The following is a 22,380-nucleotide window of genomic DNA, read 5'->3' on the forward strand; positions in this document are numbered from 1 at the left end:
GACATTCTAGTAGTGTTTCCTAGCCCCATCACCTGTCGTGTGGAGCTCCCAGCCTGCCGGACCTTCTCGGCCAGCTCCCCCAGCAGAGTGACCAGGCGGGTCTGTTTGTTCAGCTCATCCCGGAGGCCGGCCCCACACAGACACAGCAGGGACCCCAGCACTTGGTCGTACCTCCGGCCAAACGCAGGGTCTAGAACTGCATCTCTCAGTAGCCTGGTGGGGGAGAGAGGATCCGAGTACAATGGGATCAGACAAAGCAGTTGATATCGCTAATAGCTCCGTAGAGATTACTGTGGCTTTTTAGATACAATATTCTTACTAGATGTAGTCCCACGACAGTTCCCAGCCTAGATACTGACTTAAAATGATCTGTTTTGGGTGTCCGGGACAAGCACACTACCTCCTGTTCCATAAAGTTCCAGACCACTTAGCAGAGGCCATGTATATCTATATACTATGTGACACAATATATTATACTTAATAAACAAGGTCCGTGGGGGTGTGGTATATGGCCAATATATCACGACTAAGGGCTGTTCTTACGCACGACGCAACGCAGAGTGCCTGGACACAGCCCTTAGCCATAGTATATTGGCCATATACCACAAACCCCCGAGGTGCCTTATTGCTACTATAAACTGTTTACCAATGTAATAAGAGCAGTAAAAATAAGTGTTTTGTCATACCCATGGTATACGGTCTGATATACCACAGCTGTCAGCCAATCAGCATTCAGGGCTTGAACCACCCAGTTTATAATATGCTATGCTATGTTCTATACACCATATTATATACTATGCTACTAGTTCAGTGGGTGGAGACTCACCAGTACAGGTAGTGGGCGATACTGACGTTGCCCTGTGCTCTGGACAGCAGGAACATGACCAAGGCATTCTTTAGGTGACACTCAAACTTCAGGGCCTGAGAGAGCCAAAAGAACAGGGACAAGGAGATGGGGTGAGGAAAGCATTCAGAGTCACTAACAAACTGATTTCCTGTGTGTGTGTGTGTGTGTGTGTGTGTGTGTGTGTGTGTGTGTGTGTATACACACTACAGACTGTTTACCTGCACTAGCTGAGGCAGGTAGTCGGCCAACTCGTCATCACTGCTGGATTCGATCCAGCTGACAGCCACACTCCTCACCTCTGTGTCAGCAAACCTGCAGGACAGAAACAAAGACCGACAGAGTGACCTTCAACCCATGTTCCTTACAGTAAAGTACAATCTGACTGTCTACCATTTATTGAACTAGAGTCAAACAGGTGATTTAAGTAGTATAGGTTACATTCTCTTAGCTCTCAAGCTAACACACACAGAAATATATAAAGACTCCTGTGATATCAACTTGCACCTCCCATTTTACAAATCAAACTGTTTTCTATTGACCATAAATCAAACTCGAGCTCTCTCAAACAACTTCTCTCAACGTCTCAAAAAAGTGTATCAAGTGTTCAAGAGAATCTGTGTGCATGTGTACGCCACACGTACTTAGAGTGAAGCAGCTCCAGGGCACAGACTGGTTGAAGCGAGGGCCAGTGATGGAGGAGGGAGTGGATCTCAGCCATGCTGCCCCAGTCCCAGCTGGGGGCGCTGGCCAGCACCTTGGGCAGGCTATGGGTGTGGGCCCGGCAGTGGTGCCGCTGATCCCACAGCAGCTGGCGGTCGGCCCGCGTCAACCTGGAAGAGGGAGGGAAGAGGGAGAGGCATAAACAAAATCAATCTTTTTTTTTAACACTTTTTTTTCTCCCCAATTTCATGGTATCAAATTGGTAGTTACAGTCTTGTCTTATCGCCGCAACTCCCGTACGGACTCAGGAGAAGCGAAGGTCGAGAGCCGCGCGTCCTCCAAAACACAACCCAACCAAGCCGCACTGCTTCTTGACACAATGCCCACTTAACCCGGAAGCCAGCTGCACCAATGTGTCGGAGGAAACACCGTACACCTGGCGACGACCGTGTCAGCGTACACTGCGCCCGGCCTGCCACAGGAGTCTCTAGTGCGTGATGGGACAAGGACATCCCTGTCGGCCAAACCCTCCCCTAACCCGGACAACGCTGGGCCAAATGTGCGCCGCCCCGGGTCATGATAGAGTCTGGACTCGAACGCGGAATCTCTAGTGGCACAGCTAGCACTGTGATGCAGTGTCTTAGACTACTGCGCCACTCAGGAGACCCCCACTATCCATCTTTATTGATTGGTCATATAGAGACAATGGAAACATTTTATTTCGATATTACAGTACCCCTCATACTGTACATACACACGACCGGCTGGGAACAGCACAGGGTCCACCACAGAGCAGGTTAGGGGTTAGGCTGGGAGTAGCACAGAGCAGGTTAGGGGTTAGGCTGGGAGCAGCACAGAGCAGGTTAGGGGTTAGGCTGGGAGTAGCACAGAGCAGGTTAGGGGTTAGGCTGGGAGCAGCACAGAGGAGGTTAGGGGTTAGGCTGGGAGCAGCACAGAGCAGGTTAGGGGTTAGGCTGGGAGCAGCACAGAGCAGGTTAGGGGTTAGGCTGGGAGCAGCACAGAGCAGGTTAGGGGTTAGGCTGGGAGCAGCACACAGCAGGTTAGGGGTTAGGCTGGGAGCAGCACAGAGCAGGTTAGGGGTTAGGCTGGGAGCAGCACAGAGCAGGTTAGGGGTTAGGCTGGGAGCAGCACAGAGCAGGTTAGGGGTTAGGCTGGGAGCAGCACAGAGCAGGTTAGGGGTTAGGCTGGGAGCAGCACAGAGGAGGTTAGGGGTTAGGCTGGGAGCAGCACAGAGGAGGTTAGGGGTTAGGCTGGGAGCAGCACAGAGGTTAGGGGTTAGGCTGGGAGCAGCACAGAGGAGGTTAGGGGTTAGGCTGGGAGCAGCACAGAGCAGGTTAGGGGTTAGGCTGGGAGCAGCACAGAGGAGGTTAGGGGTTAGGCTGGGAGCAGCACAGAGCAGGTTAGGGGTTAGGCTGGGAGCAGCACAGAGGAGGTTAGGGGTTAGGCTGGGAGCAGCACAGAGCAGGTTAGGGGTTAGGCTGGGAGCAGCACAGAGGAGGTTAGGGGTTAGGCTGGGAGCAGCACAGAGCAGGTTAGGCTGGGAGCAGCACAGAGGAGGTTAGGGGTTAGGCTGGGAGTAGCACAGAGGAGGTTAGGGGTTAGGCTGGGAGCAGCACAGAGCAGGTTAGGGGTTAGGTTGGGAGCAGCACAGAGGAGGTTAGGGGTTAGGCTGGGAGCAGCACAGAGGAGGTTAGGGGTTAGGCTGGGAGCAGCACAGAGGAGGTTAGGGGTTAGGCTGGGAGCAGCACAGAGCAGGTTAGGGGTTAGGCTGGGAGCAGCACAGAGCAGGTTAGGGGTTAGGCTGGGAGCAGCACAGAGGAGGTTAGGGGTTAGGCTGGGAGCAGCACAGAGCAGGTTAGGGGTTAGGCTGGGAGCAGCACAGAGGAGGTTAGGGGTTAGGCTGGGAGCAGCACAGAGCAGGTTAGGGGTTAGGCTGGGAGCAGCACAGAGGAGGTTAGGGGTTAGGCTGGGAGCAGCACAGAGCAGGTTAGGCTGGGAGCAGCACAGAGGAGGTTAGGGGTTAGGCTGGGAGTAGCACAGAGGAGGTTAGGGGTTAGGCTGGGAGCAGCACAGAGCAGGTTAGGGGTTAAGAGGTCGACCGATTAATAGGTATGGACGATTAATTAGGGTCGATTTCAAGTTTTCATAACAATCGGAAATCTGTGTTTTTGGACACAGATTTGGCAGATTTATTATTATTATTTTCAACGAGGAACGGTGGGTTAACTGCCTTGTTCAGGGGCAGAACAACATATTTTTACCTTGTCAGCTCGGGGATTCAATCTTGCAACCTTACAGTTAACTAGTCCAACGCTGTTATGCGAATGCAGTAAGAAGCCAAGGTAAGTTGCTAGCTAGCATTAAACGTATCTTATATAAAACAATCAATCAATCATAATCACTAGTTGACGATCACATGGTTGATGATATTACTAGTTTATCTAGCGTGTCCTGCGTTGCATATAATCGATGCGGTGCGTATTCGTGAAAAAGGACTGTCCTTGCTCCAATGTGTACCTAACCATAAACATCAATGCCTTTCTTAAAATCAATACACAGAAGTATATATTTTTAAACCTGCATATTTTGCTAAAAGAAATCCAGGTTAGCAGGCAATATTAGCAAGGTGAAATTGTGTCACTTCTGATTGCACGCAGAATCAGTGTATATGCAACAGTTTGGGCCGCCTAATTTGCCAGAATTTTTTACGTAATTATGACATAACATTGAAGGTTGTGCAATGTAACAGGAATATTTAGAGACTTGCAACCCGTTAGATAAAATATGGAACGGTTCCGTATTTCACTGAAAGAATAAACGCCTTGTTTTCGAGATGATAGGTCATTAATATGGTCGAATCCGGAAACTAAGGCTTGTATTACTGTGTGTTATTATGTTATAATTAAGTCTACAATTTGATAGAACAGTCTGACTGAGCGATGGTAGGCACCAGCAGGCTTGTAAGCATTCATTCAAACAGCACTTTCGTGCGTTTTGCCAGCAGCTCGTCGCTGTGCTTCAAGCATTGAGCTGTTTATGACTTCAAGCCCATCAACTCCCGAGATCAGGCTGGTGTAACCGATGTGAAATGGCTTGCTAGTTAGCGGGGTGTGCGCTAATAGCATTTCAAACGTCACTCGCTCTGAGACTTGGAGTGGTTGTACCCCTTGCTCTGCAAGGACCGCAGCTTTTATGGAGCGATGGGTCACGCTGCATCGAGGCTGGCTATTGTTGATGTGTTCCTGGTTCGAGCCCTGGTAGGGGTGAGGAGAGGGACGGAAGCTATACTGTTACACTGGCAATACCAAAGTGCCTATAAGAACTTCCAATAGTCAAAGGTATATGAAATACAAATCGTATAGGAGAGAAATTGTCCTATAATTCCTATAATAACTACAACCTAAAACTTCTTACCTGGGAATATTGAAGACTCCTGTTAAAAAGGAACCACCAGCTTTCATATGTTCTCATGTTCTGAGCAAGGAACTGAAACGTTAGCTTTTTTACATGGCACATATTGCACTTTTACTTTCTTCTCCAACACTGTTTTTGCATTATTTATACCAAATTGAACATGTTTCATTATTTATTTGAAGCTAAATTGATTCTATTGATGTATTATATTAAGTTAAAATAAGTGTTCATTCAGTATTGTTGCAATTGTCATTATTAAAAATAAATGTAAAAAAACAAAAAAAACGGCAGATTAATCGGCCTTTTTTGGTCCTACAATAAATCGGCACCGGCCTTTTTTGGTCCTACAATAAATCGGCACCGGCCTTTTTTGGTCCTACAATAAATCGGCACCGGCCTTTTTTGGCCCTACAATAATCGGCATCGGCATTTTTTGGTCCTACAATAATCGGTATCGGCCTTTTTTGGTCCTACAATAATCGGTACCGGCCTTTTTTGGTCCTACAATATTCGGTACCGGCCTTTTTTGGTCCTACAATAATCGGCACCGGCCTTTTTTGGTCCTACAATAAATCGGCACCGGCCTTTTTTGGTCCTACAATAAATCGGCACCGGCCTTTTTTGGTCCTACAATAAATCGGCACCGGCCTTTTTTGGCCCTACAATAATCGGCATCGGCATTTTTTGGTCCTACAATATTCGGTATCGGCCTTTTTTGGTCCTACAATAATCGGTATCGGCCTTTTTTGGTCCTACAATAATCGGTACCGGCCTTTTTTGGTCCTACAATATTCGGTACCGGCCTTTTTTGGTCCTACAATAATCGGCACCGGCCTTTTTTTGGGTCCTACAATAATCGGTACCGGCCTTTTTTGAGTCTACAATAATCGGTATCGGACTTTTTTGGTCCTACAATAATCGGTATCGGCGTTGAAAAATCATAATCGGTCGACCTCTAGTTAAGTGCCTTGCTCAATGGCAGTAGGTGAGTCATAGGATGGGTCAAAAAAGACCACTGCTGACAGGGTCATCACTATCTGGCAATAGGATGGACAACAGTGCGACATTATCGCTACCAATGCCAAAATTCTTCAACCTTACCCAGTCTAAAGCCATCTACCAGTTGGCAACGTACCCTCTGATGATATACCCTTTATTGCACATGTTAGTACGTCCTTTGTATCTTGGTCATCTAGAGACCATACCAGCCATTTCCTTTCAGACCAGTGAAGGGAACTGAACAAGTGCACACTAGCTGAAGTCTCTTGTTTTAAGAGAATCTTAAATAACTCCGAAATACACCCTAGTTCAAACCACAGAAGGTTAACATGGGAGTAAATGAGAGAACGCTCAGAGAAAGTCAAAGAGATTAGTGCCCCAGAAGAAATGACTCTCTGTGGAGGCTGAAAAAGGCTAATGGATCTGGCTGGCAGCCTGGCAGAGGTTGGCAGTGGGTGTAAGTGGGCATTTATATGCCCACAATTAAACGTCTGGGGGAACAGACACTCTGGAATGAGAACAGATAGACGTCTATGGTCTGGGAGGACTGGAGAGTCATTTGGTCTATGGTCTGGGAGGACTGGAGAGTCATTTGGGCATGAAGACTTGAAACTTCATCATAAAATCCTACATAAGAGTGTTATAATATGAAATTCGTTGCTATAAACCTAGACTTGGAACTACTCTCTGGGTGCAGGTATAGGGCACCAGCCTACAAGAAAAACACAACTAGACAATCATTTGTGCCAGGTGTAACATCTCTCCTAAACAGCTGGGGTTAATGTCTCTAGCCACCCAGTAAGGTGTGATATCTCTCCTAAACCGCTGGGGTTAATGTCTCTAGCCACCCAGTAAGGTGTGATATCTCTCCTAAACAGCTGGGGTTAATGTCTCTAGCCACCCAGTAAGGTGTGATCTCTCTCCTAAACAGCTGGGGTTAATGTCTCTAGCCACCCAGTAAGGTGTGATATCTCCCCTAAACAGCTGGGGTTAATGTCCCTAGCCACCCAGTAAGGTGTGATATCTCTCCTAAACAGCTGGGGTTAATGTCCCTAGCCACCCAGTAAGGTGTGATCTCTCTCCTAAACAGCTGGGGGGTAATGTCTCTAGCCACCCAGTAAGGTGTGATATCTCCCCTAAACAGCTGGGGTTAATGTCCCTAGCCACCCAGTAAGGTGTGATATCTCTCCTAAACAGCTGGGGTTAATGTCTCTAGCCACCCAGTAAGGTGTAACATCTCTCCTAAACAGCTGGGGTTAATGTCCCTAGCCACCCAGTAAGGTGTGACATCTCTCCTAAACAGCTGGGGTTAATGTCCCTAGCCACCCAGTAAGGTGTGATATCTCTCCTAAACAGCTGGGGTTAATGTCCCTAGCCACCCAGTAAGGTGTGATATCTCTCCTAAACAGCTGGGGTTAATGTCTCTAGCCACCCAGTAAGGTGTGATATCTCTCCTAAACAGCTGGGGTTAATGTCTCTAGCCACCCAGTAAGGTGTGATATCTCTCCTAAACAGCTGGGGTTAATGTCTCTAGCCACCCAGTAAGGTGTGATATCTCTCCTAAACAGCTGGGGTTAATGTCTCTAGCCACCCAGTAAGGTGTGACATCTCTCCTAAACAGCTGGGGTTAATGTCTCTAGCCACCCAGTAAGGTGTGATATCTCTCCTAAACAGCTGGGGTTAATGTCTCTAGCCACCCAGTAAGGTGTGATATCTCTCCTAAACAGCTGGGGTTAATGTCTCTAGCCACCCAGTAAGGTGTGATATCTCTCCTAAACAGCTGGGGTTAATGTCTCTAGCCACCCAGTAAGGTGTGACATCTCTCCTAAACAGCTGGGGTTAATGTCTCTAGCCACCCAGTAAGGTGTGATCTCTCTCCTAAACAGCTGGGGTTAATGTCTCTAGCCACCCAGTAAGGTGTAACATCTCTCCTAAACAGCTGGGGTTAATGTCCCTAGCCACCCAGTAAGGTGTGATCTCTCTCCTAAACAGCTGGGGTTAATGTCTCTAGCCACCCAGTAAGGTGTGACATCTCTCCTAAACAGCTGGGGTTAATGTCTCTAGCCACCCAGTAAGGTGTGATATCTCTCCTAAACAGCTGGGGTTAATGTCTCTAGCCACCCAGTAAGGTGTGACATCTCTCCTAAACAGCTGGGGTTAATATATAATGTATATAACAGTCCTGAATTTGTTGTCTACTGTACTGTTGTTGTCCTTTTCTTAATTCCATTTTAAACGTGGAAAATAAAGCCAGTAAAGATATGTCACGGCAGCAGGTAAAGTAAAGATATGTCAGGGCAGCAGGTAAAGATATGTCAGGGCAGCAGGTAAAGATATGTCACGGCAGCAGGTAAAGATATGTCACGGCAGCAGGTAAAGATATGTCACGGCAGCAGGTAAAGATATGTCACGGCAGCAGGTAAAGTAAAGATATGTCAGGGCAGCAGGTAAAGATATGTCAGGGCAGCAGGTAAAGTAAAGATATGTCAGGGCAGCAGGTAAAGTAAAGATATGTCACGGCAGCAGGTAAAGATATGTCAGGGCAGCAGGTAAAGATATGTCAGGGCAGCAGGTAAAGATATGTCAGGGCAGCAGGTAAAGATATGTCAGGGCAGCAGGTAAAGTAAAGATATGTCACGGCAGCAGGTAAAGATATGTCACGGCAGCAGGTAAAGATATGTCACGGCAGCAGGTAAAGATATGTCACGGCAGCAGGTAAAGTAAAGATATGTCACACAGCAGGTAAAGATATGTCACGGCAGCAGGTAAAGATATGTCACGGCAGCAGGTAAAGTAAAGATATGTCACGGCAGCAGGTAAAGATATGTCAGGGCAGCAGGTAAAGTAAAGATATGTCACGGCAGCAGGTAAAGTAAAGATATGTCACACAGCAGGTAAAGATATGTCACGGCAGCAGGTAAAGATATGTCAGGGCAGCAGGTAAAGTAAAGATATGTCAGGGCAGCAGGTAAAGTAAAGATATGTCAGGGCAGCAGGTAAAGTAAAGATATGTCAGGGCAGCAGGTAAAGTAAAGATATGTCAGGGCAGCAGGTAAAGTAAAGATATGTCAGGGCAGCAGGTAAAGTAAAGATATGTCACGGCAGCAGGTAAAGTAAAGATATGTCACGGCAGCAGGTAAAGTAAAGATATGTCACGGCAGCAGATAAAGTAAAGATATGTCAGGGCAGCAGGTAAAGATATGTCAGGGCAGCAGGTAAAGTAAAGATATGTCAGGGCAGCAGGTAAAGTAAAGATATGTCAGGGCAGCACGTAAAGTAAAGATATGTCAGGGCAGCAGGTAAAGTAAAGATATGTCACGGCAGCAGGTAAAGTAAAGATATGTCACACAGCAGGTAAAGATATGTCAGGACAGCAGGTAAAGATATGTCACGGCAGCAGGTAAAGTAAAGATATGTCACAGCAGCAGGTAAAGTAAAGATATGTCAGGGCAGCAGGTAAAGTAAAGATATGTCAGGGCAGCAGGTAAAGTAAAGATATGTCACGGCAGCAGGTAAAGTAAAGATATGTCACACAGCAGGTAAAGATATGTCACGGCAGCAGGTAAAGATATGTCAGGGCAGCAGGTAAAGATATGTCAGGGCAGCAGGTAAAGTAAAGATATGTCACGGCAGCAGGTAAAGATATGTCACGGCAGCAGGTAAAGATATGTCACGGCAGCAGGTAAAGATATGTCACGGCAGCAGGTAAAGATATGTCAGGGCAGCAGGTAAAGATATGTCAGGGCAGCAGGTAAAGATATGTCACGGCAGCAGGTAAAGATATGTCACGGCAGCAGGTAAAGTAATGTCACGGCAGCAGGTAAAGATATGTCACGGCAGCAGGTAAAGATATGTCAGGGCAGCAGGTAAAGTAAAGATATGTCAGGGCAGCAGGTAAAGTAAAGATATGTCAGGGCAGCAGGTAAAGATATGTCAGGGCAGCAGGTAAAGTAAAGATATGTCAGGGCAGCAGGTAAAGTAAAGATATGTCAGGGCAGCAGGTAAAGTAAAGATATGTCAGGGCAGCAGGTAAAGTAAAGATATGTCAGGGCAGCAGGTAAAGATATGTCAGGGCAGCAGGTAAAGTAAAGATATGTCAGGGCAGCAGGTAAAGTAAAGATATGTCAGGGCAGCAGGTAAAGTAAAGATATGTCAGGGCAGCAGGTAAAGTAAAGATATGTCAGGGCAGCAGGTAAAGTAAAGATATGTCAGGGCAGCAGGTAAAGTAAAGATATGTCACGGCAGCAGATAAAGTAAAGATATGTCACACAGCAGGTAAAGATATGTCAGGACAGCAGGTAAAGATATGTCACGGCAGCAGGTAAAGTAAAGATATGTCACAGCAGCAGGTAAAGTAAAGATATGTCACGGCAGCAGGTAAAGTAAAGATATGTCAGGGCAGCAGGTAAAGTAAAGATATGTCAGGGCAGCAGGTAAAGTAAAGATATGTCAGGGCAGCAGGTAAAGTAAAGATATGTCACGGCAGCAGGTAAAGATATGTCAGGGCAGCAGGTAAAGTAAAGATATGTCACGGCAGCAGGTAAAGTAAAGATATGTCAGGGCAGCAGGTAAAGTAAAGATATGTCACGGCAGCAGGTAATGTAAAGATATGTCACGGCAGCAGGTATCAGCTTATGACAACAGACGCAACAGTTATGATGACAAACTGTTAAGAAACATCCATCATTAGGCCCTACATAACACTACTATAATTGTAACAGTTGTCATGGCAGCTATTATCAGCTTATGAAATCAGACCCATCTAAGATGCTAACACCCTTGCCAACTAGCTAGGGTCTTTGCCTAAGACGTTGATTCACGAGTATATTTGGTGTCAATAGTCACCACAGTCAGTGCCACCTTAATTTGTCCTCCTGTTGTAGCCTGTGTTTACATTGGCTTAGCACCTAATTCACCAAACCTGCCCTTGATAAACAAATGCCCTACTGCTGGGACATAACGTCATCTTTGTGTATTAAGTCTTAAGCATAGGAACATTTGCATGTGTCCAATTTTTGGGGAATACCTTAATACCTTGGCTGGATCTCATTAGAAAGTAGATAGTGATGATGTAATCATCTAAAACAAAGACAAAAGCTACACAATACAATAGTGTCTTTAAAACTTAGCTGTTACCTTGTAGACAGGCCAATCCCAAAAATAAGAACTCCAACAGCGGAACAGACCAACACAAAATCATTATGCGATACACAGGCCCGTAAGTCAAATGTTTCTCGAATTGATATCGATCAGGATTTCGGTAAAGTTCTAGCCTGTTACATAAGCGGATCTCAAGTTAGGGGGGGGGGGGGGGGGGGGGGTTGGCCTTACTGAAGTGCCCCAGTAACTCATACGTACCCGAAGGTGGAGGCTCGGCTGCAGAGTTTGTCCACCTGGCGACGCAGGTCAGGGTCAAGCTCCTCCAGGGTGTTTGGATCAGGGCTGGGTCTCTCCTGGGGTCCCACGTACAGCACATCCACCGCTGGGCTGGGGAAGTCCACCTGAAGGGGGTCAGAGGTCATGGAATGGTTAAGGCATCCGCATACTAGGTTTGGTTTGTTCCTAGCAGAATTTGACTAGGCGAAGCGAATGTCTGTGCCTTGTATACACCCTTAAAAATAAATTTGATTGAAAAAAATTTAAGCAGTAATATTACGTTTTGTCACCTTTTTGAGACGCCATAGCAACAACATAGGTAGAATCAATCTAAGACAAATTAAGAAATCTGTCATAAATGTGTACGTTTTTGCATCTAGCTAAGATGTTTAGTGCTGTGTTTCTCAAGTGAAAAAATGTACATGAAAACCAGTCGTCTCTCATTGGACAACAAACACTTAATTGAAGAATCCCTACTCTTGACCAATAATCAACGGGTGGGGGCGTAGACATCAGCTGCAGAACTTCGAGTGCCACAAGAAAAATTGTTGTGTGCTCGAACAGCCGGAAAAAAAAAAGTCAATACTGCTGAACACCAAAACTAACAATAACGTCACAAAATATTGTCGTAATATATGCTCAAACTGTTTGGACTGGAAAGCATACGGTAAGCTCTAGGTAGACACACACTTATTAGGTCGCCACAGAAGAGGAAATATGTTTGTGTAAGGGGAGTGTGTGAGCAAGACCTTGGTCCTGTTTCAAATACTTAACAATAACAAATAAGCATCTTCCATTTTCTTGAGGTAAAAACAGATCTAACATGACTGAACGGGTGCTTGGTTTCCAATGGCTGAATCACTGATTGCTTTGAGGAAGCGTGCATTTAATCAGTGCCTGTACATTACAATATTGCCGAAGATTGACTTTAATGGTAAAGGCCATTCCAGTAATTCCCAATTATATTGGTTGTAAAATTTCACATTTATATGGGTATTCCCGTGTGTGTGTGTGTGTGTGTGTGTAGAGTGGTGTGTGTGTGTAGAGTGGTGTGTGTGTGTATGTGTAGAGTGGTGTGTGTGTGTGTGTGTGTGTGTGTGTAGAGTGGTGTGTGTGTGTGTATGTAGAGTGGTGTGTGTGTGTGTGTGTGTGTAGAGTGGTGTGTGTGTGTGTGTGTAGAGTGGTGTGTGTGTGTGTGTGTGTAGAGTGGTGTGTGTGTGTGTGTGTGTGTGTGTGTGTAGAGTGGTGTGTGTGTGTGTGTGTAGAGTGGTGTGTGTGTGTGTGTGTAGAGTGGTGTGTGTGTGTGTGTAGGTGTGTGTGTGTGTGTGTAGAGGTGTGTGTGTGTGTGTAGAGGTGTGTGTGTGTGTGTGTGTGTGTGTGTGTATGTAGAGTGGTGTGTGTGTGTGTGTGTGTGTGTGTGTGTGTGTGTGTGTGTGTGTGTGTATATATTGAGTGGTGTGTGTGTGTGTATGTAGAGTGGTGTGTGTGTGTGTGTGTGTGTATGTAGAGTGGTGTGTGTGTGTGTGTATGTAGAGTGGTGTGTGTGTGTGTGTGTATGTAGAGTGGTGTGTGTGTGTGTGTGTGTGTGTATGTAGAGTGGTGTGTGTGTGTGTGTGTGTGTGTGTATGTAGAGTGGTGTGTGTGTGTGTGTGTGTATGTAGAGTGGTGTGTGTGTGTGTGTATGTAGAGTGGTGTGTGTGTGTGTGTGTGTATGTAGAGTGGTGTGTGTAGAGTGGTGTGTGTATGTAGAGTGGTGTGTGTAGAGTGGTGTGTGTATGTAGAGTGGTGTGTGTAGAGTGGTGTGTGTATGTAGAGTGGTGTGTGTGTGTGTGTGTATGTAGAGTGGTGTGTGTGTGTGTGTGTGTAGAGTGGTGTGTGTAGAGTGGTGTGTGTAGAGTGGTGTGTGTAGAGTGGTGTGTGTGTGTGTGTGTGTGTGTGTGTGTGTAGAGTGGTGTGTGTAGAGTGGTGTGTGTGTATGTAGAGTGGTGTGTGTAGAGTGGTGTGTGTAGAGTGGTGTGTGTAGAGTGGTGTGTGTGTGTGTGTAGAGTGGTGTGTGTAGAGTGGTGTGTGTGTGTGTGTAGAGTGGTGTGTGTGTATGTAGAGTGGTGTGTGTGTGTGTAGAGTGGTGTGTGTGTATGTAGAGTGGTGTGTGTGTATGTAGAGTGGTGTGTGTGTGTGTGTAGAGTGGTGTGTGTGTGTGTAGAGTGGTGTGTGTGTGTAGAGTGGTGTGTGTAGAGTGGTGCGTGTGTGTGTGTAGAGTGGTGTGTGTGTGTAGAGTGGTGTGTGTGTGTGTGTGTGTGTGTGTGTGTAGAGTGGTGTGTGTGTGTGTGTTTAGAGTGGTGTGGTCACCTGCAGTATGATCCTCTCAGCCAGGTTCTTCCTCCGGCTCCCGGCTGCAGCAGAGGAAGCCTGAGGAGACGTCCACAGACACAGCAGCTTGGTCCCACTCATCAGCACCCTGAAACACACACCTAAGTATTAACACACACCACCCACCACTCTATACCCACCCACCACTCTATACACACACCCAACACACCACTCTATACCCACACACACCCCACCCACCACTCTATACCCACACACACCCCCACCCACCACTCTATACCCACACACACCCCTCCCCCTCTACACACACCCAACCCACCACTCTATACCCACACACACCCAACCCACCACTCTATACCCACACACCCCCAACCCACCACTCTATACCCACACACCCCCAACCCACCACTCTATACCCACACCCCCCCACCCCTACCACTCTAAAACACACACACACCACTCTACACACGCCACCCTACACACACGCCACCCACCACTCTATATCCACACACTACCCTACACACGCCACCCCCTACACACGCCACCCCCCTACACACGCCACCCCCTACACACAAACGCCACCCCTACCACAAACACACACGCCACCCCCCTACACAAACACACACACAACACTCTGAATCCCCAATAGACAGCGATTACACACAATTAACTCTTGAAATAGACAAGACTATGCCATACAACACAACAGACACACAGAAATGACACAACCACACTACTAAAATGTATATGTGGTTGTGCAATACCGTCGAAAGTCAAATAGGGGCAGGGAGACTTTGCCCAGCAGCTCTGGTCCTTTGCGTTGTTTGTTGGAGTCTGGGGAGCCGCTGGCGTTCTGGTTCAGAACCCCGAAAAGAGAGAGAGTCAGCATGGACTCCAATGGAAGCAGGGCCACCGCCATTGGGAAGTTGATCCTGGAGACAGAGAGAGACAGAGAGAGATCAGTTTGAGCAAAGCAAGGCGCAGCATCGCTTATCCAGATCACGTAATGAGTAGTTATTTGTGGGATGTAAGGTCATTTTTGTAGATCAGTGATCCTGCGCAGTCTGACTGCATATAGTTCCTCTCAAACATACAATAGCGTAAGTTTGAATGTGCATCGTCTGTGATATATAATGGTAGTGTGTGTGTGAGTTGGTAAGAGGGTTCAACGATCACATACTAAACATGTATTCACTGACTGTACCCTTAAGTTTCTTTGGATTAAAATAAAAAGTGTCTGTTATGTGGAATCTGTCATTATTACTGGTAATTGTATCCAGCGGTTGACTAAATGATACATGTATTACAAGGTAACAATCCTTTAAATGTTGTCATGTCTTATCAGTTTGTATTATTGTCCTGCTATGTTTGTGGTGTTGGTGACTGGGCCTGTGCAACAGATGCCAAGGAAATTTGACCCTAGTTGACATCTGACCCTAAATGGGGAAACTCAAGATTGGTATAGGCACAAAATTCAATAAAACGATATTATAGATGAGATAAACACCACAATTATAGATTAGATCAGCTATTATTGATTTGTTCAGTTGCTTCGTGATCATGTACACATAAAAACAGAACAATATACAATGAAAATTCATATGGTTGTTATGTATAATGTCTTGTCTAACGGTATTGTACTTCTATGGGCAGTAGTGACGTACAGTTCGTCCCATTTGATGTGGTAGAAGAAGCTCTTGTAGGTGCCGACTTTCTTGGACTGGATAGGCTTGAACAGGTTCCGGCCATTGTGTGTCAGAGCACACATCAGGTAGTACTTCTCATAGCTGCAAAAGAAAGGAGGAAGGAAAGAAAGGAAGGAACTAATTATTCTAGAGTTAAAATCCATTATTCTATAGAGAAAAAAAATGGTGTTAAGTTGGCTCTGTTTATTTTCACAGTTCACATTTTTGATGTAAGACATTTTTGACATTATGAAAGACCTGACAATCCATAAGCTCCAATGAGAAAACCAGGCAGTGAACCATTTAGGATATCAAAAGATTTCCCATTACTCAATGCCATCTGTCTTGTGCTTCAACACAGCACGGTGTGCATGCGTTCACTGTTGCATCACTGTGCCTACAGATGGTGTGTGTGTGTGTGTGTGATAATACGCTAGCCACAACAGATCAGAACAGTCCCTCCTTAATGATGAGACGATTCCAGCCATGCCATAACGTTGGAGTAACTGTTAGTTCAAGACTAAATATTTCCGGGCCGCATTTCTCGTCGTGTTTCGGGATTCATATTTTCAGAGTTCCATTTATATGGTGCTCAGAAAGGTTTTCCATGCCTCCTAAAAATGCACTATATATATACACAAAAGTATGTGGACACCCCTTCAAATTAGTGGATTCGGCTACTTCACCCACACCCGTTGCTGACAGGTGAATAAAATTGAGCACACAGCCATGAAATCTCCATAGACAAACATTAGCAGTAGAATGGCCTTACTGAAGAGCTCAGTGACTTTCAACGTGGCACAGTCATAGGACGCCACCTTTCCAACAAGTCAGATGTCTGCCCTGCTAGAGCTGCCCCGGTCAACTGTAAGTGCTGTTATTGTGAATTGGACACATCTAGGAGCAACAGTGGCTCAGCCGTGAAGTGGTAGGCAACACAAGCTCACAGAACCGGACTGCCGAGTGACATACAATGACATTCTAGATGATTTTGTACTTCCAACATTGTGACAACAGTTTGGGGAAGGCCCTTTCCTGTTCAGCATGTCAAACAGGTGTCCACATACTTTTGGTCATGTAGTGCAAGCTCTTGGACGATGCCCTATGGATGACGGGCAGAAGGAAATAGCCTGCGATTACCAATGCCTCTCTTTTTATTAACCCTCGTTGGCCAAACACAAAGGCACAGGCGTCCGGAACACATTTTCCAGTGGCATTTTGGACCTGCCTCCCTCCCACCAAGCCTGGGTTGTGTTCATTAGGCATCAAACGGAAGAACAGTGACCGAAACTGTCACTGCCAGTGTTTTAAAACATGTTCCATTGTGTGCCATAATGAACACAACCCTTGAGTCAAAAATGTGCCACTCCAAGTCTCCACTGCCGTGAAAGATTGTGCTCACTGAATGGAAAGGTTGGCTCAAGTCTGTTCCAGGAAGAAGGATGGATATAGATACAATAGTGCCACGGAGGAATTGGATACTGTTGTGGAAAATGAGATGCGGAGAGAAACAAGAGGTGCAAGAGATCAAAGGTATCAGCTCTAAGGCCAAGTCCTTCTTAAAGGTGGAAACTATCGTTTCTAGTGTCTTCCTTAATGCAATTAAGTCCACTTCAAATGATGACACTTTTTTATATTGTACTAGAATATGTTCAAAAGAACTTGACCAGGGCAATAAAGGTGTGATGCAAAAAGTGAAAGTTATACCAAATGACAGGCACTGACAAGTCCATTCAGAAATGGGCAAACAGAAAGTGACTATTAGGATGGGACTGGTCAGTAACCAGGAGTAAAGCTTTTTTTTTTTTTACTGGGGGTTTCTCTTTCTTGGCTCAGTTCATAACGTACGTTCCTGGGTGTGCAACTGTGCACATCTGCAACAACAGAAGAGTCACTGTCCAATTACCGAGCAACAGCACCTAGCAGACATTCCAGCCTCACGCAACATTCACCAGAGTTGTGGACTCGAGTCACAAATTTCATGACTTGAGACTCAACAGAAAATAAAATAATGAAACTTGACTCAGAGCCTCAAGACTCAACTTTGACTTGAGAAATTATCTGGCCATGTTTTCTAATGCGTTCTCTATCATTTTGTGGCACAGAGTCTACGGGGATTACTCTACACACAGCCAGAGAACGTAGCATCGCCCTTGCAAAAAAACCTGCAACAGTTTGGCTAGTGAAACGCACTCTCGGCACTCTGATTGAGCCAGCGAACTGACAAACAGGTCGGGTGGTGAGCTAGCATACAAATAGCTGATCTGCTGTACCGCTATAGGGTGCAGCACAAACATCAAATTATAGGAAGAGAAGATGATTTATTATGGAAAACAAGCAGCTCCAAAAAATGTTTGGTGATCAAGAATACTTTGCAAGCTCATCAGCAATGGGGCAACAATGACTAGCACAGGCCTACTGGTATGTGACAATGACTAGCATAGGCCTACTGGTATGTGACAATGACTAGCACAGGCCTACTGGTATGTAACAATGACTAGCACAGGCCTACTGGTATGTGACAATGACTAGCACAGGCCTACTGGTATGTGACAATGACTAGCACAGGCCTACTGGTATGTGACAATGACTAGCACAGGCCTACTGGTATGTGACAATGACTAGCACAGGCCTACTGGTATGTGACAATGACTAGCACAGGCCTACTGGTATGTGACAATGACTAGCACAGGCCTACTGGTATGTGACAATGACTAGCACAGGCCTACTGGTATGTGACAATGACTAGCACAGGCCTACTGGTATGTGACAATGACTAGCACAGGCCTACTGGTATGTGACAATGACTAGCACAGGCCTACTGGTATGTAACAATGACTAGCACAGGCCTACTGGTATGTGACAATGACTAGCACAGGCCTACTGGTATGTGACAATGACTAGCATAGGCCTACTGGTATGTGACAATGACTAGCATAGGCCTACTGGTATGTGACAATGACTAGCATAGGCCTACTGGTATGTGACAATGACTAGCACAGGCCTACTGGTAGGTGACAATGACTAGCATAGGCACAGCCAGAGCCCGGACCTGAACCCGACCTAACATTTCTGAAGAGACTTGGAAAATAGCTATGCAGCGACACTCCTCATCTAACCTGACATATTGGATTTGACAGGATTGGTAGAGAAGAATGGGAGAAACTCCCAAAATATAGGTGCGCCAAGATTGGGGCGTCACACCCAAGAAGACTCGAGGCTGTAATCGCTGCCAAAGCTGCTTCAACAAAGTACAGAGTAAAGGGTCTGACTACTTATGTAAATGTAATATTTCCGTTTTTTTATTTTTAATACATTTGCAAAAATGTCTAAACCGTTTTTTTCCTTTGTCATTATGAGGTATTGTGTATAGATTGATTACTTTTTTTTCTCATCAATTTTAGAATAAGGATGTAGCGTAACAAAATGTTGAAAAAGTCAAGGGGTCTGAATACTTTCCGAATACACTGTATATTTGGTAAATGCACTGGTATATTTTATATGATATGGGGCTTTCACCATTGGATCACCAAGACCTGTAAATAAATCTACACTCTGAGCATGTCAACCTGCTGATGTCATGTCCTTACGACTGCTACATGGTCCCCATTTCACAATTACATCATCAAAATGTGTTGTAGACAAAATCATGAAAAGGGCTGTCTGGTAGTCTCAATGAACAGACAAAGATTTGTAATTGAACAAGTCGTTGCATGGATAGATTTTTTTTTACTTGACTTGAGACTTGACTTGCTCTTAGAATGCATGACTTGGACTTGACACTAGTCCTGACCCGTTCTACTTGGGACTCGACTTGAGACTCGGACCTTGTGACTTGCTTCTGACTAGAATAATAGTGACTTGGTCCTACCTCTGACATTCGCTACCAAACATGTTTGAGGATAAATAAGACAGATGTGTAGCATAGCATACAAACTTTGTAAAGTGCCATATTGTATTTAGTTAATTATTGGACTGCTAGGTGAGGATATTTCCTGTTTATTTTTATCATTATCAAACCATCCCCAAAAAGTAGCTAGTAGCAAAACAATGTGTTAGTAAACCGCTAGCTAGCTGCACTACCATGTCAAGCCAATAGGTGGTGCCTGGTACACTCACCTGCTGACCCAAGCGGCAGGGATGCCATGCATGGCGAACAGGGTGAACTGCAGGTGGTCAGTGGTGCCCGAGGCCTCCTTACAGCTACGCCCCTCCACAGGAGACTCCCCCATGGCATGCTGGGAGATGGATAAGGATGAGTCAGGGGAGGAGCTAGAGGAAGAGGAGGCGGGGCAGAAGGAGCGCAGGTAGAGCTTGGCCAGGTCATAGACGGCATCCGTCAGGAAGCATATGCTCTCCTCTACGGGGCTGAGGTGACCTGGAGGGGTCAAAGGGTATGGAGAGGGTCATGTTAACTCAAACGATTTGAACTATTTTTTGTTGATTTCTGTAAGCAGGAAGTTGCGCCACTGTGTGTGATGATATTCTGATCATAGTCTTGCTGAGTCAAACTTTTAAACGTGTGAACATTGTGACTGGTTGTTGTAGCACTCACCATTTTCCGAGCCACCTAAGGATTTGGAGCCCACCTGAGACAGAAACGTAAAACAGATATGAATGACAGGACTAGATTTCTATGCCCATCTCTTCAGTTCAGAGAGCTGTTAGTTTAGTTTATTAGGATCCCCGTTAGCAACCGCACATACGGCAGACACTTTTTATTTGTTCCATAAAACATACAAACACATGACAAAGTACAGAACTGTTAGAGACAAAATAAATAACAGTGATATATTGTAAAACAGAACATAATTACTATTTACACACTTCATATATACATATTTTTATATACAGTAGAGTTAAATCAGATCTCTAGAGAGAGGAGAGGTGCTGTGACAATATCTTTTTTAATATCTTTTTTTTAAAGCTAAAAACTTTCTTTCCTCTGGTGGCGGAGCCTTCCACGATTACATGGCTCTATCTATACATAACTGTGACGCATTAAATCTGTTTTTGGTTTGGGTACTTTGAAGAAACCCATAGTGGCATGTCTGGTGGGGTATGCATGTCTGCTTGAAGTGTATGCAAATAGATTATACAAGTGGTTAGGCATTTTCTATGGGAGGCACACAGTACTACAAGTAACTGATGCAAGCAGTAGAATCAGATAAAAAAAACATAAAACAAATACACCTTATGGAACAGCAGGGTCTGTGAAGACACACACACACACACACAAACGCTAGCACTCTACATACGTACATTGAAATAATTTTGTATTGTAGATATGTAGTGGTGTAATAATGTTATATGATGAATATATGATTATAATATTATCTTCATGAACCCCAGGAAGAGTAGCTGCTGCCATGGCAACAGCTAATAGGGATCCCTAATAAACCCCAGGAAGAGTAGCTGCTGCCATGGCAGGAACTAATAGGGATCCCTAATAAACCCCAGGAAGAGTAGCTGCTGCCATGGCAGGAACTAATAGGGATCCCTAATAAACCCCAGGAAGAGTAGCTGCTGCCATGGCAGGAACTAATAGGGATCCCTAATAAACCCCAGGAAGAGTAGCTGCTGCCATGGCAGGAACTAATAGGGATCCCTAATAAACCCCAGGAAGAGTAGCTGCTGCCATGGCAGGAACTAATAGGGATCCCTAATATACCCCAAGAAGAGTAGCTGCTGCCATGGCAGGAACTAATAGGGATCCCTAATAAACCCCAGGAAGAGTAGCTGCTGCCATGGCAGGAACTAATAGGGATCCCTAATAAACCCCAGGAAGAGTAGCTGCTGCCATGGAAGGAACTAATAGGGATCCCTAATAAACCCCAGGAAGAGTTCCTGCTGCCATGGCAACAGCTAATGGGGATCCCTAATAAACCCCAGGAAGAGTAGATGCTGCCTTGGCAATAGCTAATGGGGATCCCTAATAAACCCCAGGAAGAGTAGATGCTGCCTTGGCAATAGCTAATGGGGATCCCTAATAAACCCCAGGAAGAGTAGCTGCTGCCTTGGCAGGAACTAATGGGGATCCCTAATAAACCCCAGGAAGAGTAGATGCTGCCTTGGCAATAGCTAATGGGGATCCCTAATAAACCCCAGGAAGAGTAGCTGCTGCCAGGGCAGGAACTAATAGGGATCCCTAATAAACCCCAAGAAGAGTAGCTGCTGCCATGGCAGGAACTAATAGGGATCCCTAATAAACCCCAGGAAGAGTAGCTGCTGCCATGGAAGGAACTAATAGGGATCCCTAATAAACCCCAAGAAGAGTAATAGGGATCTCTTCTAAACTTGACCAAATTCAAAACAGCCATCCTTCTCTTTCATTATTAGATCTTCAATAGTCAAATATCATGGTTCACTGTTGTCACTTCACTTGTCATTTTGTGCACTTTACTAGGTGAAATAGTCGTCGAAATGAATGGCTACATCAAAAGGTTTTGTTAGTCGGTGCCCAATAGTAGAGACGTGAACAACCCATACATTGATATATTCATATGATGTTTATGCATCGTTGAACGTACCTCTGGCGAGCGTGTCCTGGGGAGGTTTACTGAGCGTTTGACTTTCTTGACTGCCTCCGTGATGGCCTGGGTCTCTACCTCATCCAGGGCACAGCACAGGTTCTTCACCATCTGAACCACCCCATCCACAGTCTTATACTGGGTACTCTGTGGTGGAACAAAGTCATTGTTCAGAGTGTGTGTGAGAGCAATCTCTATTGAGTTACTCAACAATGCAAGTGACTCTTGAAACAGCACGTGTTCCAGGAATCTATAGGCCTTTCGCAATTGTGTGTGAACTACCCACGCAACGCACAACCCCCATTCAACGCCTGATAGCAATTCTGCACCACAACCCCACCATACATGTTTAAGGCCTTCAATGCAGCATCAAAGAGGTGAATTAATTACCTCATTCTGCAGGCAGATGTTGACTTGATTGTGATAGCCTTCCAGATAGTCGGCCAGGCCTTGCCTGGGGGGTCAACAGATAGTTATTGGGAATTCCAGATGGCCTTATTTGGCTCCAGACAATGGTGAA

General features: G+C 45.6%; 1 protein-coding gene across 1 annotated transcript in view; it reads right to left on the bottom strand.

Annotated features, from left to right (window-relative positions):
- LOC115144709 (phosphatidylinositol 4-phosphate 3-kinase C2 domain-containing subunit alpha-like) overlaps positions 1 to 22,380 on the bottom strand; it is a 70,956-nt gene that overhangs the window by 16,817 nt on the left and 31,759 nt on the right. Inside the window, exons 8-19 of the mRNA XM_029685737.2 lie at positions 22,251 to 22,314; positions 21,861 to 22,007; positions 19,886 to 19,919; positions 19,450 to 19,708; positions 15,310 to 15,432; positions 14,410 to 14,577; positions 13,667 to 13,775; positions 11,300 to 11,442; positions 1,489 to 1,677; positions 1,066 to 1,159; positions 827 to 921; positions 33 to 213 (exon numbers count right to left, since the gene is read on the bottom strand). Coding sequence (XP_029541597.1) covers positions 33 to 213; positions 827 to 921; positions 1,066 to 1,159; positions 1,489 to 1,677; positions 11,300 to 11,442; positions 13,667 to 13,775; positions 14,410 to 14,577; positions 15,310 to 15,432; positions 19,450 to 19,708; positions 19,886 to 19,919; positions 21,861 to 22,007; positions 22,251 to 22,314 — 1,606 coding nt within the window. The remainder of the gene's footprint in view (positions 1 to 32; positions 214 to 826; positions 922 to 1,065; positions 1,160 to 1,488; positions 1,678 to 11,299; positions 11,443 to 13,666; positions 13,776 to 14,409; positions 14,578 to 15,309; positions 15,433 to 19,449; positions 19,709 to 19,885; positions 19,920 to 21,860; positions 22,008 to 22,250; positions 22,315 to 22,380) is intronic.

Source organism: Oncorhynchus nerka, linkage group LG17 (assembly GCF_034236695.1).
Source record: "Oncorhynchus nerka isolate Pitt River linkage group LG17, Oner_Uvic_2.0, whole genome shotgun sequence".
Lineage (NCBI taxonomy): Eukaryota > Metazoa > Chordata > Actinopteri > Salmoniformes > Salmonidae > Oncorhynchus > Oncorhynchus nerka.